At 30.5% G+C, this 20,107-nt stretch overlaps 1 protein-coding gene across 9 annotated transcripts; it reads right to left on the bottom strand.

Annotated features, from left to right (window-relative positions):
• Positions 1-546: 546 nt before the first annotated feature.
• On the bottom strand, positions 547-19,508 carry LOC140052384 (ELAV-like protein 1). 9 transcript variants are annotated; one of them, XM_072097975.1, is made up of 7 exons: positions 19,155-19,508; positions 15,493-15,694; positions 8,024-8,127; positions 6,101-6,287; positions 4,420-4,690; positions 3,365-3,427; positions 547-2,339 (listed from the first exon to the last, which is right to left on the bottom strand). In XM_072097975.1, the coding sequence occupies exons 1-7, from the start codon at positions 19,155-19,157 to the stop codon at positions 2,018-2,020; spliced, it is 1,152 nt and encodes a 383-aa protein (XP_071954076.1). In that variant the 5' UTR covers positions 19,158-19,508; the 3' UTR covers positions 547-2,017. The 9 variants fall into 9 exon arrangements, with proteins under 9 accessions (XP_071954076.1, XP_071954074.1, XP_071954075.1 ...); XM_072097973.1 differs by lacking the exon at positions 19,155-19,508 and adding an exon at positions 18,100-18,236; XM_072097974.1 differs by lacking the exon at positions 19,155-19,508 and adding an exon at positions 18,100-18,235 and having other exon boundaries at positions 4,420-4,687.
• Positions 19,509-20,107: the final 599 nt, after the last annotated feature.

Below are 20,107 nucleotides of genomic sequence, written 5' to 3'. Positions count from 1 at the left end.
GCGAATATACAATATGGATCCGAAATGGTATGGAAGCTAGTTGAGGTGGACCAGGCACTGAAATTGTGCTAGGACCGTAAGGAGCTTCCGTAACTAGTTACGTTCATTCATTGTGCGCATGCTATATCGCAAAGTGAAAGTTCCCTATTGTTCATACACAAAACACAAAGACAAATAATAAAAATGTTTTCATTTTTGCAGACTTTTTGACACATTTATTCAAAAAGTACAAATGGACATACGTACGTAGCAAAAAAATTTTCCTCAAACAAAATTTGCTCATCATAATAACTTCTCACCAAAATCAATCATTTTGCTGTTATTTTTCCAATGAAATTTGAGTAAGTTACTAGTATTTTCAGCCTACCCACTCTTACTCACATTGATAATTTTTAAAATATCTAATTGCTTCTGAAGGAATGTGTGTTATTATATGAAAGACCTTGGCTTCCTTTTTTTTATACTCAACTCTTGCACCATACAAAAATGGAAAATTAATTGATGTTAAACACTTGTAAAACTTTGCACAGTCACTACTTTGTTGAGTAAAATCGGTTGGCATTGCCATCAAAATCCCCGTCTCATAAAAATTGGGATAAAATTTGTTTAAATAAATGGTTATACCATTATCTTTAAGAAATATCCCTGTAAAATACACACCCTAATGTTACTAAAAATCTTGTGACCATTATATGGCAGAATCTCTTTTGTTTAAATGCTGCTTTTTTTTAAACCTTAAACTTAGAAGCAACGAAACCTTTATTCCTTCATTTCAATCCATCATCTCCAATTGCCTTTTCTACAGTTTAACGTGATAAATTTGCCTGCGGCGAGTAAAAAATATGGAATTCTTACTGCATATCAAAATATTCCATTTTCTTGTTTTTTTAATATTTAAATCAATTAGCATTTTAAAGAAATAGGTTTTTAGTCTATGGAGACTGTCATGATTTTGCAACCAACTTCCTCTCTTCTATATTTTAGCACAAAATGCTCTTCTCTTTTTTACAATTTCTTTTCAAAAAACTTTTTTAAAAGCAACATGAAAGCAGTTAACTTTTTCTATAACAAAATCACAAAACGTGGCACTAACAAGTAAATAAGGGAATTGATTTAACATCTAGATGAAATTTTTATGTGCAATTTTAAATAAATTGTTTGAAGTATTCTATATGATAAAAAGAAATACATTTCATATAGAGTGTTGTAAATAACTATATTAATTAATATTCTATATTTTTTAGATTCTCAAAACATATAACAAGCTTCACATAACAATGTAACAGAACCATTAAGAATTCAAGATTTTTTAAGAATTAACATCTAATACGTATGATGCAACAATAAATATATTCAATATTTTGAAATAATTTTAACATTTTTAACTTGAAAACGTGTTATATACATTGTGACCACTACATCATCATTACTTACACCCATGCTGACCATGTTGTCGGGAAGATCATCTAATTTGACATTATCATTTTTTTCAGGCAAAGACAAAGTTTCCTCGTGTTTTGGCAGCTGCAATCTTTTGCAAATAAGGACACGTCTAATTTGGTGATATTTTAAAATCATTTCTTCTTTAAAAGAAGTAAATGATTTTAGGTTATTAGCACAAAGAGAAGGAAACTAAAATTATACCAAAGAAACATACAAAGTTAATATTCCAAATCAATCAATTATACAGTCCAATTTTCCTAAACACAACACAATATTACACTTGTACAGACTGATGAAAATAACAACACATGCAAAACCTTTTTCTAAATTATATCTTCTTAAATCAATCATAATAACTCGTCGGCCAATATTAAAGAAAACATGCACAATTTAAAAATTTATCTTAATAAAAGTTAATTACATAAACTTAACGAAAAAAAAGTGCCATCGTTTATGATGAAACTCATCAGCACACTAGACGTGCACGCCACGTGGCGTAAACATTGTTGTTTGGCGATCATCCCGCGTACAAGATGCGTATTGCCCCGGTGGGAGTCGGATTTCAATGTCTACCTTACATTTTCGTCTTGTTGTTTTTAAATGAGACTTGTAGAATGCGTCCTCCTAAGGAATATCCATTTAGGTGTGCAATCGCGCTCAAAGCTTCTTCATAATTTGTCATTGTTACGAATCCATAGCCTTTGCACTTCTGCGACGCAAAGTCTCGAACGACTTTGACGCTGGTTATTGCTCCGAAGGGGCCAAACAACTGGTAGAGCAGTTGCTCCTCTGTATCCTGCATCAGATTATAGACAAATATAACCCAACCGTTGCCGTTGTTTGTCATCGCTTGCAAATTCATTGCCGACAGCACGTCGTTGCCCATTGGTGAATACCTTTACAAAAGAATAGAACACTAATGTCAACACATCTGACTTTAAGATCAATTGATACATAAGTATTAGGATGTTTATTAATTCCAAAAATATCTTGGAAATATTAAGAACATCAAAAGGGAATACTGTCAAATAACACAAGCATTACAAATGAAACACAATACAAAATGGTTAAAATAACAAAGCAGTTACAAATATGAACAAATGTTACCAAATTGCTTCGGTAAATTGTGCAAGAAAAAAAAATGTATGTAAAAATTAGAAAATAAAATATCTGAAACTGAATGAAGAACAGAAAACCAGCAATCACACGAAATCATCTAGAAAAGATGGAAACAGTTAAAGATGAAAACTCAATATGGAATAAATCAAGAATGAGCAGGATATAAATTGCAAAACATGAAAAATTAATTGTAATTATTTGTATAATAATATAGTTTGTGGCCCACAATACGCTTGTTGGGGAAATCCACAATATGGTTGTTTTTAAATTTTTTTAGAATAATAATTTGGGTAAAATTTCATTTTGTAAATTTCCAGCTCAAGTTCTGATGAAATTCCAAAAAGAGTAAATAAAAGTAAGAAAATTAGTGGTAACTGATGTAAAAAGAACAAATTATTAAAACAAAATAGAAATGTTCAGTTAAATTAACTGTGCAACCTCTCCTGACTTATAGCAATAAAACTGAAAACAGAATAAAAAAGTAACATTAAAACAGAAGAATGTAAAATTAAAATATAACAGTATTGAAATATCCTTTCACCCCAAAAAGTTGAGAAAACAGAAAAAAGAAATTTCCAAAAATCACAGAAAATACAAAAGCTGAAACCATCCAACCATCCTACGGACTAGTCTATGAAAGATTATTCTTACGTTTTTTTTATAATTGAGAATTGTCTTTTTTTGGCTAGTCAGTGAGTTAGTGGAGAATCCAGCACAAAACTGTGGTTAGGTAGGACAACATTGAACACAGACGAATATGGTTGTCACGAAAACCGGACTATCGTTGACCAGTCATACTCACATCGACTGTTTAGGGAAGAGCTTTGCCATGATACCCGACATCTTACTCGAAAGCTGATTCAACCTAGAAGGGGGTATACACATAAAGTCATAGATTTCACTACTTGATAATTATAATGGTGGATAAAAAAAAAACTCCACTGTGTTACAAGGTGTGAAAGGATATGTCAAACTTGAGCACACAGCAAAAAGCAAACAAGTCATTCACAAAGAAATTTACACTATATGAAAAAAAATAGAAAGATGGATGTTACGTTCGACTGAAGCATACACGTATCTAGATCATGCTTGGAAAAAGTAAAGATATAATAACAGGTCATTTTCACCATATATTTATTTACCCCCATGATGGTACCCATTCAAATAAGCCAGAATGCAAATTGGTGGACGATTTAGGATTCATATTGGTAAAAGATGTACTTTTTAGGCATCTAGTAATAATTTTCTTTCTCACTTATTTGAGCGCGAGTGAGCACAACAAACTTTTAAAATATTTTTAATGTCAACATTGGATTATTAACAAAAATGACCCAAAAGCATTTTTACTACAATAAATAACTTTGTAAATAATAAAATATTGATTTTAAACAAAATATGGAGGAGTCATTCAGATTTTCTTCCTGTTCTTTAAAAATAATACCTCATTTTGTTATTAATATCTATATTATACAAACATTACCACATACAAAAACAATACAACATTTATGTTTTATAGAAATGCATATAAAGCAGAAATTTGAATTGAAATCTATACAAATAACATGCTAGCATCTACAACGTGCTAGAATGACAAATCCCATGTGAAAGATTTCAACTTGTGTTTTGGACATTATTACAGATAAATTGTTGATGCAGTCTAGGCATTATCATAAGTTTATTCTATAATGTCTGTATTCAGTACCTCATGCAAGCATGCCAGAAAATAATTCATATTGTAAAATTAACCATTTAAAAATAATTACTATTTATTTATTTTACTTCCATTAAAAAAAAATAATCAGTTTAAATATATGTATTAATTTTATAACTGTACATAAAATAGCAATGTTCGCATACCTGATGGTAGGTGTACAATGTCGCATGGGTCCTGGCGAGTATCCTCTCGTTCTGGGTGGCGATAGAATGTTTAGTTGACTGAGGGCCGCCGGCGTGAGCGCACACTGTTGGAGCAGCATTTTCTGTTGGTTCTGCGATGGATTATTTGCGAATTTCACCGTTATCGGTTCGGTTCCCTTCACTGGAATTGTGTTGTGTAACTTTGCTATCGCATTTTCAGCTTCGGTGCGTCTGTCGTATCTTACGAATCCGACGCCTCTGGGTAAACCTGCTTCAACAAAAACAAAAATGTACAATTTCATTTTTCGTACTGTATTTTTCAGTCATTTTGAATTTGAATTTTAAAGTTTGTTCATAAAAATTTGCAAAGCTGTGTGTAGTAGTTATCCAGTCACAGGGAATAATTTCGCCAGTGTAGCATAGCAAAAAGCTATACAAAACAACCTTATTGCTACACATTTCTAAAATTGTGTAGCAAAAAAGACAATACAAAACTATGTTTCTCGACTAAAAAATAGTTTGATTAGCAATAATTGCTAAACAAAATTTTAAAATGAAATTTTTCCCCCGAGTCAGAATGAAGGTGGCAAGTAGGAGGGTTATTATACATTAATAGTTCTTATTTATATATCATATAGATCATATTTATTTATCTGGCAACATAAGTCTTTTTTTACAATAGTATTTAGGTTTTTAAAATCCGAGATTACATCGATTTTCACAGTAATATAAGTGCATGCAAAAATTGTTTATCATAGTACATGTGTAAAAAAGAATTTTTCTACCTTTCTGTTATTAGACATGCATACTTTGGCTTGTATAGCATGGTTCAATTAGTCAAAATTTGGGTTTTCTACCTTTTTGTTATTAGACATGCATACTTTGGGTTCAATTAGTCCAAATTTGGGCATTAATATTAAATTACTCAAGTTTTAGGTTATTTCCAATGAAGGTCAACCAATTTATTTTATAAATTACTTATTGTAAATAGCAGTATACCAATCAATACCAGAGAATCAGAAATACACAAGGTACATAATTGTGTAATTATAAACTTTAGCAGCTAAAAACTAAGGAATCTAGAAAGAAGCGATTATTCAAATGAATAATTATTAATATTACATATAAAAACATACATGTTTAATGTTAGTAGCATACATTCTAGAATATTTCTATAAACTATAATTAGTGATAAAAATAAGGAAAAACTTCAAACCATCCAATTTATGGCAAACTCATTTTTGTATATTAATATTCAAAATGTATTTCTATGAATATGGTCTTGTGAATGGAATCAGAATCAGAATAATTTTATTAATCTCCAAAGAAGAAATTCATTTGCTCACACAGTTAAAACAACTAAAATATTAAAATATGTATATATATAAAAATATCAATATCAGAAGGTTTACATAGAAATAATTATAAAAATGGATACTTCATTGGGGTTGTTTTTATCTGTTTATTCTAGCACAATATTATATATTTGTTCACTTATAAGCTAGAATTGGCTTGTCTTGTAAACAAGAGTGTGATTGTTAAATATAATTTAAAAGACTATGTTGGTCACCGATCGTTTTTTAAATCTGTATTTTGATGCAATACATTTTGTTTGCTTTTTAATATACAAAAATGTTTTTCTCATGAAATAGATGGTTTAATAGCAGTTGGATGTTCCTACCAAAAGAAGTAAGGGAGTTGTTCTCACCCTTACCTGTTGTCTGATCAGTCAACAGGCGTAACGTAATGATCCTTCCAAAGGGGTGAAACAGTTTCTCCAAATCTTCCGGTCCGTAAGACTTGGGTAGTCCGCTAATGTATAGATTAGCATCTTTTATTGCAGGACTGCTTGGTCGCGCATAGCTGACCTGTAAAAAGAATTGTATTGGTTCAGACATGTGACTAACTCAAGCAAAGCAACATGTATAGTCTCAAACACCAGCAAGTGAAATATATATATATAGAAATAAGAAATGCATTTACATATCGTTAACATCAAGACAAGAATTTACAAAATCGGTAGTTGAGCGATGACTATTACATGCACAATAAAAATGTCCTATATTCTTAACATTACTTTGAACACTAATGCAATTTTACGATTGTAGTTGTCATAGCAACCAGGTCAAACCTTCTTAATTTAATTTCTTACGATTATAAATCGATTCTAGCGTACCGATGTATACGGACAGAAGGTATGTCGGTAATGTATTTTCATGCTATATATCTTTCTTTTTAGTTGTATACCAGTCATACAGAGCCCTTGGCAGTTGAGATCAGCGATGCATGTATTCTATGATAATCATTCAGTGTGCATCCCATTAGTATATATACAATGACGACGACACACTCGCAATGCTAAGTGTGTGTGCTTGAAAATATCATCTTTATGTGTGTGTATCAACCCACAACTTGTCCACGTTTGTACACTTATTACAGGCATCATATTCACAAATTATACTAGTATCAATTTTTTTACAAAATCATAAATAGTATTAATATAATAATCACTTATTATAATTTAGCTTATTATATCGTCATTTTCTAATTTCTATATTATTAAGGATCATTTGCTACTAATAATAATTCAAGCGCCTTGAATATGTGCGCTCTATAAATCTTATTATTAATTCTTAAGCAAACGATTAATAATTATCAAAAATAAATTTTAATTTATAAATGAAATAAAGACATATTTTTTCTAGCAAATTAGACGTTAAATTTAATATTCTTTATAACTTTAGCTATTGGGTATTCAACAATACATTGATTTTTCTAATATAGAAACATGATAATAAAATGTACCCTCATTTTTGTTTTATTATGAGAGAAACGGATATTTGAGCAGCAGCCTTCTTCAACAAGAAGCACTTAATTCAACTACACAGCTAAAAGCTAGCCCAGTCCATCAACGAACAATAGAAATGACGTCTGTCTCACAACAATGAGTAATGGATTCATGTCTTACAAAATAACAAATGTTACCACATTAATATAATTATGAATCTCTAACGGGGGATATCTGAAACAGGTGCACTTATGCTTGTTACGGTTAGCTAGTAAATCTTGCGTTGAAAATAATCGTTTGTAGGTACAGTGAATTACGTCTTGTTTGATGGAATGTTTAACCAATTGTTTTCAACACTGGTCAAAATGTACCAACAAAACTACTATATCATATTGTTAGTTGATAATATTGACCAACATAATTGTTGTCATTCCATCCCTAATTTGGACGTTGTAGAGACTTGCTCAACAATACAATGTCCTTTATTATAATTTCCTTACTTGTTCTACTATTATTAGTACACACAAAGATAAACCAAACACACAAGCATAGCAAAATCATATGTAATGAAATAATAACATCAATAAAATAATATACAACAAATATAAAAGAATATAAAAAGTGGGAACAAATGAAAAGCAGATGGGAAAGGGAATAACTGGATATTGAAAGCATTGCTTTGTTTACGTAAATACAAAAGCCAATTCAGGAATGATTTTTGTTTGTTTGGGAATTTGGTTGCTTGGAGAAAAATTTGAGCGTTTTTGAGGAACAATATTTTGCCTTATACGAGCTTAGACCTTTGCCTTTGCCTACCTTGATCATCTTGTCTTGAAGTTTTAATGCGTTTAAGGTCTTTACGGCCTTGTCCGCGTCGGCCGACTTCATATAATTTACGAAGCCGTACCCCAAACTCTGTCCTGTGGGGACACCAAAGGAAAAGAAAGAATGCAACGTTAAATAAGCAACAAAAAAAATCAAATAGTATGAACGACTAATACAAAATCATAAAAGAATGCAAAATCATAATAGAGTTGTTAGGTGTTTAATAATTAATAACAAAGAATTGGCGACGTTAGTTAAAAACTCAACTGGTCATTTTTAAATGACCCCTTTAATCCGAGAAATCTCCTCTTGAAACTGTACTCTCCTTTTTTCAAACAAAGGTTGTACAGCCTGGATGGATGCAAGATTCGCACCTATAATTTCCTGGTATTCTGGTTAAGCATAATTCTATTCTATAAAAGTTGTATCATACATGACCGAAACCTGACATTTGTCCTGTTATATTACATTATGCAAATAACCTCTAGGTCTGGTCACCTACTTTTTACAGATACCAATAGCATACTTGTTTTCGTACATTGGTCTGGCGTTGACAGGTCTAGCAGGTTTCAACTTATCTTACAAATCATAATTCAAAACAACCAAGTGTCAGTAGACACACAAAGCCAAAATAAATCATTAATTAAAGCTTAATTGTGAAAAATTAATTACAATCAGTAATGCTATGCATAACTATCAAGTTCAAATCTTATTTTTGGAAAATGATAATTGTATTACAATTAGCCATAGCATATGTATTGTAAAGTGAAAGAAGTAAAAATTTGATATAAAAAAAAATGCATTATTATATTACATATTATTTTCCTATAATAATTGCCACCCTTTGTTTCAGTTGACAATGGAATAAAGAATTTATCAAAAAATAAAGCATTTCACAGTAGTATCCATTTCCAGCTGATAATTCTATGTTTTTTTTATGTCCGTATCATAACTAGATGGTTTACTAATATAATTATTCCATATTTTCTTTTTTAGTCCACTAGTGTGTACATTTACTCTTCTTATGCGATGGTTTTATAATTCGGAATTACTCTCAAATGACCAAAACTTGTTTGTTCTTTCAGCTTCAAAATTCCTTGGGGTAATTTCGAATGCATATCTAATAATATTCCTTACTGCATCAGTCGCTACAATTATGTTAATTAACCTAGGTGAAATTGCTATTCTCCCGACTGTGTTTAAAAGCCTAGAGCCTATATGATAAGCCAAGTGTGACGAATCCTCCGAGACGTGCTAGAACACAAGATAGGGTCATCGGATTAATCTTCAAGAAAACCCCATTTTGACCAAGAACCAAAGTAATATTTTGTGTAGGCCTACGACGAATAGGCGTTCTATTGATATTGATCCAGTGGCTCGTATTACACACTATTGGTAATTCTACACCCCACACATCAGCATATATAATCCACACTACGCAACTTTGCTGTCATTTTTTATGCCACAATTGTTTCATCAATCGTTCGTTATTGGTGCATATTAAAAAATATTCTTACTCATATCTTAATCATACCATGTGTTGCAAATGCTCTTAATGCGAAACATTGATAAATCATTTTGTGTCGGATAATATCCCATACAAAATATACTCCAATTAAAAATTAAAAATAATGTATTTAGTTGCCATACAGCCACACCAAATATCTAGGTTTTTAATGTAACAAAACAATAATCAACACATTTAATTATACAAAAGAAGTTAATTATACAAAAAAAGTCAATTTCCCTCCAAACACAGAACAACAAAAGATAAAAACTTTCAACAAAGACCACAATGGTCATGAATTTAAATGGCCTTAAATATAATATGTTTATGTACGTCCCAATGTACAATGGATTGGTAATTGGTTGATTGAACATCTGCCATGGCTGTGTTGCGGTATAGTAACATCCTAGTCAATGGGCCCAAGTGTGGCCTAATCACCACCTACTGAGTGTTAACACTGTCTGTGTAAAGACACCGTGATATATTGGGTTTGAAGTTATAAGTAGGCGTTTACAAGTTAATTACAGTCTATTAATTCGGAGTAGAATTTGTTTTGAAGAAAATTAAGGCATGTCCTTTATTTTTAAAAAAGAAGCTATATATCGGATTGCATTACTATGGAATGATAAAATTAACACTGTAGCATTAAATATTACAGCAAATTCAAGATTAAGCTATTTTATATTTTCAATACAGTCTATTATAATTTTTTTGGAAGAAAATTAAGCTATTTTCTTCTTTATTTGTTAAAATTATTACTTAATTCATTACTATACTATTGTTATGACAACATTAATAACATTAAATATTATAGCAAATATAGGATTATCCTATTAATATAACAGTGAGAAATCTCAAGATTAATTTGATGAGAAATTTACACACTTATGTTTTTAGGAAGGAAAACTGCAATTATAAAACATGATGGTATTGCATGTCTTATCAGGAACCAGGACTTCCTCAATTGTTCTTTGTTATCAACAAAAGCCATGACTGAATACAGTAGGCCTACCATAGTGTACAAAGTTGTATCAATAAGTAGTAGGGGAACCCTGGATAGAAATTAACCACAACAATTAATACTGGTTACAAAATTAGATACAAATTTCATGGCTTATTCAATTCCTACAAAAATTCAATAGATGATTCTATAATTTAAGAAACCAGGAGAATAAACTCATGTTGTATATTATTGAAGTTAGGACATGGTAAAAATATATTTAACTATAAGGTATTGTTGTTAAAATAAATAATGTATTATAAATATTATTATATTACATAATAGTTACAAAAAAATTCTAATAAAAGTCCAATTTATCCTTTGTTTTTGCATTCAAAATGTCAATAAAAGCAGAGCTCATTAGAATTATATGGGCATCTCTAAATTCCAGCCAGCCATTTTTAACTGACAGAAGGCAGAGTAGTAAATCACACAGAGAATGGTAATTCAACACTAGAAATAGGCAGACTGAGTGGTATCTCCTGTTCATAAGTAACCAGTGGCACACGACCAGTTGTATCAGGCATATACAGGTAATTGGACAATTGGGACCATGTTATTGGCTGCCAATGACATGCCTGTCTCATGTAGGTCATTTGAAAATTATATACAAAGTAGCAGAAATCCATGCCACTTTTTATTTTAAAATTCAAAATAATAAGTAATGATGTTTTGCTTTTAATATTGATCAATTAATGTTTAACTAATATTTGATTTATCTGCTATTTGAATACTGAACTAGCAATTTTAAAAATATTATATAATGTAGAGTATAGCAAGTCCCAAAAATGTGGCAATTACCTAGCTAAGCAAGGCAGGTATATAATATAATAACATAATATAATATTACCTATTTTAAAATGTTATTTAACTAATTATTTTTGTATGAATGTTGATGTTGTATTTAGAAAGATAAAAAAAATGTATATAATGTGACATAGCATTATTAGATAAGAGAAACATTTCATCTTTCTAATAATGGACGTCTAAAAGCCATTGCTAATTTTAATAAGAAAACGTTTGCTTATGTTTATTCGATGCATACACAAGAATACGGTTTCTATGGCAATAATCTAGCCAATATCCATTACTGCTCCGAATCGTAGTTATGCTGTTTCAGTCGTGGCATGTATTTTTTTTTATATAAATGCATTATAATAAAAACATTTCCGTTCAAGTGGATTTTTTTTGCACAAAATTTAATATATAAAACTGCAAGTTATAGTGTACAGTGCATATTATGATACTGAGGATATTGATTTGTATTATTGTTAATGCAGCATTTGTATTTGTATGGCCGAGGTTATATTATAAAATTATATTTTATCACAGAATATTGAATGGAGTATGCAAAACACGATATTGGTTTCTTTCAACAAACCAATTAACGATGTCCAATATAGAAACATTCACTATTTATTTAGGGGTTGCTTTCTTGTGAACAAGTTTAATTTACCGTCAACCAATTAATGATCTAAAAAAGTACTTAGAATTTTCGCATGTATACTAATTATCATTGATTGCTAAATGTACTTTAGGAAGTTCAAAGTTCAAATGATCTATAGAAACATGTGCTAAATAAAACAACCTAATTTTGGATAGGAAGGAATAAGATTATGTGTATCTCAATGTGTTTTGGCTTTTAGTAAACCTGGCATTAAAAATCCCACCTATTTTAATGTTGACCGAGAATGGGATCTATAAACCGCATTTATAAAGCTCTGTCTACACTATTTAATAGTTTATGTGACATACAACAAATTGCGATGTGCCCATATATGGACACGATGTCATACCACTACCTTATTTGGGAATATCACCAGGGAAAAATTTCATTAAAAAATGTTGTTTAGCAATATTGCTAATCAAACTGATTATTAAGTCGAGAAACATAGTTTTGTATTGTATTTTTTGCTACACAATTTAGAAATGTGTAGCAATAAGGTTGTTTTGTATAGCTTTTTCCCTGACCACTACCATATTTGGGCATACCACTACCATATTTGGGCACATCACACTTTTTTGTCAAACTAATTTGAGACAGAGCTTAAGGCGAGCTTTCATTGAACCTAATTTCATTCCAAGCAGGATGGATATTTACAAGAGATATTGTTTTTTTGGTAATATGTAATATAAAAAGAAAATATCAAGAAAACAAACCTATTACTGTAATAATTTTACCTTTTATTTATTTTAGCACATGTTCTTAAATGTGTATAAATTGTATAAAAAATAAAAAAGCCAAGTCGTATAACTTTAAGCTTCTATTAAGAATCACACGACCTTGGGCTGAATTCATAATTTCCGTTCTCTCAAATTATGCAGCAAGCATATTTTATATGCATTATTAACATACGGCTAGGTAGATATTTTATACCAAATTCTCTATTAATTTTATGATGGTACTGTATGTTAAAATTGTGTAATTTAAAAAAAATGTTTTCCCAGCTTCATAATTCATCTTGTCGTCGAGATAAATTTATTTCACCCCTTAATTATAGATTCATGTATGTTAATTTTACAATAACAGTATTATATAGACATGTACAATCTAAGTGGATGGATAGGACTTGATCATCAATCAGTTTAAATTGGTTAATTAAACCATTGTATCTTGTCATCGTTTGTTAATTATTCTGCTACCCAAGACATAGATGATTGGTGATCGTGACATAATGATGCTTGGATATCTTTGTTATTCCTAGTAACACAGATGCACAAAGACGATGAATCAAATCCACACAATACAAAATAATGAAGACGCTAAAGGTCAAATATTATAATTAGTAAGGTGACGATGGCTTTGGATAAATTTAAAGACAATTTCTATTTTAACTATGTCACCGGCAAGAACTATCTAGCATTCATTTGAATTTAAATTTATTAATATTAATTCTATTCATTACTAAGTATAATTTATAATAAGCATTTTATAAAAACAATTTCAATTTTAACTAAGTCGCCGACATTCATTCATGTGTTTATTTTAAATATTAATATTAATTCTATTCATTTCTAAATGTAAATTATATTAAGCAATTAAATTATTTTAACGGGGATGTCAGAAGGGTTTTGTTACTGAATAAGGTCTTAGGTGTCAGAATATTTTATACTATAATACTATCTAGCATTCATTAATGTATTGTAATAATGTATTTTTAAATATCATTAATATTATTAACAAATGAATGTGTATTGTAAATATTCATTACTACTAATAATATCTGAATTTATAGCAATCTGTAATAAAAATTTTTACAATTTAATAATTTACAATTTAATAAATTATATTGTATTTTATTGTAATTATATAAAACAAGATTCATTACTACTAATATATAAATTTATAGTAATCTGTATTTAATTAATTTAACATTAAATATCAAAACATTTTATTTTATTGTAATTAATTTAATGTATATAAACATTATTCATATCTACACATATCATATCACACTACACCTTTTAAATATCAACATTTCACTTCAAGTAAACAAAGAAAAAAGATAATTAATTACTATCAATAAAAAAATATTGGACAAAGTATTATAAGTAGGAAGCAGTCACACAGTACAGTAATAGATTGTTTAGCAGTCACACCTTAATAAGAAGAGGTCTGTACTATATAGACAACAAAGCAATAAAAAAAAAACATGACAAAAGCATATTGTAACATCAAACCACATCTTCACTATGTAAAGCAGTTTAAAATATGCTACATGACGTACCACGGATCAGAATAATCATCCATTAACTGGTTTTTTTTTGTTTGCCAAGATGTTAAAACAATTTACTAATTTACTGTATTTTTTGCCTGTATTTTGTGGATTTAATATCTACTTTATACCAAATTGTATTTTAATGCCTTCAACAAAAAGATTCTTCGTCGTGGATAGTTCAGATGAATATAAACCATGCCAATTCTAGTCTTTAAATCCAGACTATTACTATGACCTTTTTACGAAACCATCAAAACACAGTTTAATTGTTGCGAAAAGTACATTACTTGGGAAAAATGAATTTATATCATAGTTTTAAATGTATTTCACTAGAAAATTATTTTAAAAACATGTCTAAAAATGTAATCATAATTACAGTATTCAGTAATAATATTTCAGGCAAAATGCAAATTTACTTTGAGGTTAATTTGTGTGTTTATAATGCTGCTTTTATTGTTATTGATTCATATTGTTGGGTTTGCATTCAAAACCGTGACAAAGAAGATTAGGTTACATATTATGAAAAGATACCTTTTAGCATTGGTAGATGAAATTAATTTACACTATGGGTATATGGTCACCATCTATTGTATGGGGAGCAAAGATGAAAATAAGGGGTGGGTGGGAGGGGCTGGGTAATGAAATCCAAATCTGTTTATGGTAAACATCTATTGTATGTCTATGGGGAGCAAAGATGAACATTTGAGGTAAAAAAAATCCAAATTTATTTATTTATGGTCAACATTATTGTATGGGGAGCAAAGATGACAATTAGAATAGATAGAGGTAAATAAAATCCAAATTTATTTATTTATGGTAAACATCTATTGTATGGGGAGCAAAGAAGAAATTTATGGGGGGGGGGGGGGGAATCCAAATTTATTCATTTATGGTCAACCTCATTGTATGGGGAGCAAAGAAAAAAATTGGGGGGGGGGGGGGAAGAGAAATAAAATCCTAATTTATTTATTTATGGTAGATGTCTATTGTATTGAGAGCAAAGAAGAACAGCAGGAGGAAGGAGGAGGTATAATCCAAATTTATTTATTTATGGTCAACATTGTACGTGGAGCAAAGAAAATTAGAGTTGATATAAAATCCAAATTCATTTATTTTTACAAGGAGCTTGTATGCGACAAACCAATGTAATGTGCCCATATATGAAAAACGATGATGTCATATCACTACCATATTTGGGCATTTTGGAAGCGTTACAAATAGGGTAAAAACATACCAGAAACTTTGTCTCTGATGAGTTTACAGCTTTCAATCTCGCCAATACTGCTAAACAATGATCGTAGCTCCTCTTGCGTTAATGATTGCGGCAGGTAGTTCACGATTATATTAGTCCGCGATCCATCCTCTTCGCACTGTTGCATGGTGGGATTTGGTTTTTGTTGGCAAATCATGCCGTTAATCTGGCTATCCATAGTAGTCTGCAAAAAAAATTATGTATTTTTTACTTATTTTATTAGTTTTTTTAGTATAAAATGTACAATATATAAATAAGAACATAGTTGTATAATATGGTGGTAGCGTATAGTTCAGACCCCTTTTTCTGTAGCTAATAAAAATTAAAATTTTAATATACAAAACATCTAGCTAGTAAACCACACGTCCTTTTTTTAACATCCTCTTGATGTATAACTATGCAGATCAGTCAAATCAATTTATATAAGAGTCTTTAAATTCAGAATTTGAAGCTTAATGTACAGTACAATGTGTATTAAGAAACCTTCATAATTATTAGTAGCATAATACAGACTTTATGATTAGAGCAATTTATTCGGAATACTGAAAACCTCTATTCCTTAGAGCTTGCTCTTCTTCTAGGGAAGTTCCATTATGCCAAATGGGTTTGTAATATCATTTTAAGAGGTTGTAGTCGCAAACTGCATTATAGGCTGTAGCAGCTGAACAAAGCCCATTTATATTCTGAATGCAATTTTTGCTTTGTTTTAATGAACACACACAATATACTGCTGTCAATTAAAATCATGGTTCAGACTAATCTTTTGCGTTTCTTTCACAATTAAATTCTCAACTCTGTTTTACATCCAACAATAAAGAATATCTCCACAATGCTTGAAACTACCTACAGTATTCTCTCATCTAAGAAAAAAAAATGAATACAGGCTTCCTGTAGAACTAAGAGACTAAGATTTGAATAGTAGTAGTTAGCTATTCATAACAGACCAGTTTTTTTACCCATACAGTAGTAATATTAAGGCAGATTTTGAGACTCATTTTTTTAACTTGGGAGTGTGGCACAAAGGAAACTATATTTTAATTTAAATTAAATTTAAAATACAATTATCATTTTTAAACAGATATACAATATTCATAGTTATTAGGATAACATTAATACATCATGAATAAAATTATGAAGAAAATGCATTAGTAATACCCGATACAAGTTTCACGTTTAAGATTTAACTCCTAAAATATTATAATAAATCTGCAATTCAAATTTGTGACGCAGATATTGAGGTTTTGAATGCCCGAGGATAATAGTTGACAGAAGGTCGTTTGAATGCATGCACAGCCATCAATTAGCCATTTTACATCAGAGCAGCTCCTTTAGAAAATTACAAGAACCGTTGTAATCATTCTACAACTTGCAGATTGATGCGAGATAAAATATTGGATAGTGAGCGCGGCGGACATGGCATACTGCTTGCGTGGCTACTACTGCTAGAGCATGTTTCAATAATGACCTACTTTCATTTAAGATCGAAATAATTCAAATTCACTATTAAAAATGCAGACAGCGCAAGTCAGATTTAAGTGTAGAAATTCCGAGATTAAGAATACAAGTTAAAGACCAACTCTTTGAACAATTATAACATTACAAAATAAATAGATGAATAAATTTTAATTTAAAATTATTTCTCCAATTTATTTTTCTTTACAGATTAGGATGACTAAAATATAAAAATAAATGTCCAAATCACATTTTTTACTGTATGGACATGGCAAATATTTATTCTAAATTTATCTTATGTTTTTTTAATTTGCAGATTGTAGATATGAATAAGTTTAGGCTATAGATTAGTATCACTACTAGGCCTACTATATTTTGTCCAGATTTGGAATGGTCAGCTCATGAGCTTGAATTAGGCACAGTTTTGAAGCAGTTTACAAGTTAGCCATGTGCGTACTGTGAAAGTGTTATAATTTATATCCAGGGTCCAAAATAAATCAACTCTGAACAACAAGCAGAGACCTTCTGAAAGCCCACAATAAATTTAGAATCCCAAAATTTATAATACTAATTGGTCTAGGCCTACATTAAAGTAGTTATTTATGCAAACAGCATTAACCATATAGAGCAAGTGTTTACAATTAAAGTGCTAGCTTTATCACTACTGAATTAAATTCTTAATTCATGCAGGCTTATTGTTTGCAGACACAATAGGTGGATGTGTACACAAATACAACTGAAAGGAAATTATCCTAGATAGGGCAGATGTTCAGGGATAATAAGATTCCTTAAAGTAATAATTCATTTATTGGTTTGCCAAGTATTCAGATAAAGAAAGTTGGATCTAGGTATATTGATATTTTATAAAAATAAAAGGTTTTGTCTGTAGGCCTATACCAAGCCAAGGCCTGTTATTAGCTAGGACTTGAAGAAAGCCTATTATAGTAAATTGTAATTCATGCAGTGCACATTATAATTATTATAATTATAAGAAGGTTACTAGGTTTACCTATGCCTAACTGCAATACCTAGGCCTAGCCATCTATTTATCATGCTGTAGATAGCCTAGTAGGCTAGGCCTAGTAGTAGTACTAGCCTAGGTAATTGGTTCTAAATTAAAATGATAAAAAAGCAAACCTCAAAAAAATCCATGATGATTGTCAATCCAAAACTTTTTAGTCAATCAATGAACTAAAAAATAAGCAGCCTACTAGTTAGTACTACCTACTGCTAGACGACTAATTATGCTTGACGTGATCTATCCAACCTAAATGACAAATCAGACATTCAATTTGAACTTTTCTACTTGATTGAAAGCTCACCTAGCCTATTAACGTTACAGCTGTACCTCCCCTTTTTTGGAGAGAGCAGCACTGAATATTATGCTAAAAATAACCACGCGCCCATCTGGGGGGACAACCCACTACATCTCGCGCGCGTTTTTTTCCCAGACAAAATCGAATGACATGTCTAGCATGCAGAACAGTAAACTAGCCTACACCTCTACATTCTAGTCCAGGCAGGCTGTGGCATGTTTTGTCTGTCATAAAAAAAAGTTGCCAATGTCTATATAGTAAATAACTACAAATAAATACGAATATTCATTCAGATATACAGTAAACACGATAGTATTTTTATAGGCGTAGGCCTAGTGCATAAGATTACCGACACGGCACGCGACCAAACAAAACACCAGTCATGCATGAGCAGAGTGAGGATGGATCGGAATGAATGTTCTCTACCAAAATTCTTCCTTTGTCTTACTCTTACATACATATTATAACATCGCATTGAAAAAATATCCTAAATTAAAATAATACATTAAGAATACTGAAACAAGTCAAGAGTAATACGTAGGCAAGGCCTAGCCCTACTACTAAATATATAACTAACACTAGCGGTACAAGTCGTTCGAGCTATCCTCTTCAAGTGTGGGGGTTGTGTACATTGTAGCCTACACTGTTAATATGTTTGTAACTAATGCCTAGCCTAGTAATTTTCTAAATATTAAAATCTATCCTAAATAAAACATTTCTTCATGTTAAACATCTGGATTGTTAACTAAGAATAAGATTATAATAAGAATAACAAACCAAGCAAGAACGGAAAAGCGGTCGCCACGAACACGGCGAGTCAAAAATAGTTCAAATGTGCCAAGTAAAATGCAAATTTTAAAAAGAATTTGTACTTACCATCTTGTTGTTAGAATTCGTAAAGTTGATTTAGGCTATCTCCAAACAAATACGGAAATTCGAATTTAGAAATTTATAATATATAGATATTTATTTTTATTGCGAAAATTCAAAAATCAATCTGATCGTCGACGAAGAATTCAGTTTGCCGGTTTTGATAAAATCACTTCTCTCTCAAACAGAATCGAATAAATATACCATAAATTGCAGGTACTTAAAGAAATAAAAAATTAAAAACCAAAATAATAACGCAAACAGTGCTAAGGTATATCTTCTTGATAAATATGTGTAGTGAAACTGATGCACTAAGTTAGAGAGAGAATGATCAAGAACCTCACACCAAACAACGTACTGTTAAATAAAATGAATGGCAAAATCAGTGACATTGTCTACCTTTTATAATAGTCTCACTCAACAACGATTGCTGGCGTACTAAAGTAGTCCAATCAGTTTTCATTAAAAAAAACATCTTTTACAAACTCATACTATTTAAATAAAATGAATATACCAATAATTATTAATATCTTTAATTAATATTTTATATTTAATTAATTTGGAAATTATAGTGTTATGATTGAATTGTAAATCTTGCGGTTTAATACCATCGAGCGTAATCCGTCTAAAGTCGGTGATCTCACTTTTTTTAGCCATCCGACAGAATTCATTTTTGCTATTCATATCATTCTATCTCTAGTATAGAATACTACTACTACTACTAGTGAATGTAATTCATAAATTTGTTGAAATCACATTTTACGGAAATAACTTGAAATCTATGCGTAACAACAAATGCTAAATGTCATGTATAAGGCATAGGCCTACAATACGCCGTGAAAATACACCTGTAAAATTCACAAAAATACCTTCCATTTACGACTAACAAGCTTTACCTGGCGAAAACATTTAACAAATAGCAGCGGCGTTACAACAGACAAATCAAGATTAGTAACATT

Source organism: Antedon mediterranea, chromosome 6 (assembly GCF_964355755.1).
Source record: "Antedon mediterranea chromosome 6, ecAntMedi1.1, whole genome shotgun sequence".
In the NCBI taxonomy this organism is placed as follows: domain Eukaryota; kingdom Metazoa; phylum Echinodermata; class Crinoidea; order Comatulida; family Antedonidae; genus Antedon; species Antedon mediterranea.
The sequence above is the reverse complement of the archived record's forward strand: the minus strand, read 5'-3'. Positions and strand labels throughout refer to the sequence as shown.

Bases quoted from the DNA above. Each gene is read 5' to 3' on its own strand.
- LOC140052384 (XM_072097973.1), bottom strand. The intron at 6,288-8,023 runs GTAGGCAAAGGC...TTCTTTTTACAG, and splicing joins TTCAAGACAAGATGATCAAG to GTCAGCTATGCGCGACCAAG. The intron at 2,340-3,364 runs GTGAGTATGACT...TCTTTTGTAAAG, and splicing joins CTCTTCCCTAAACAGTCGAT to GTATTCACCAATGGGCAACG.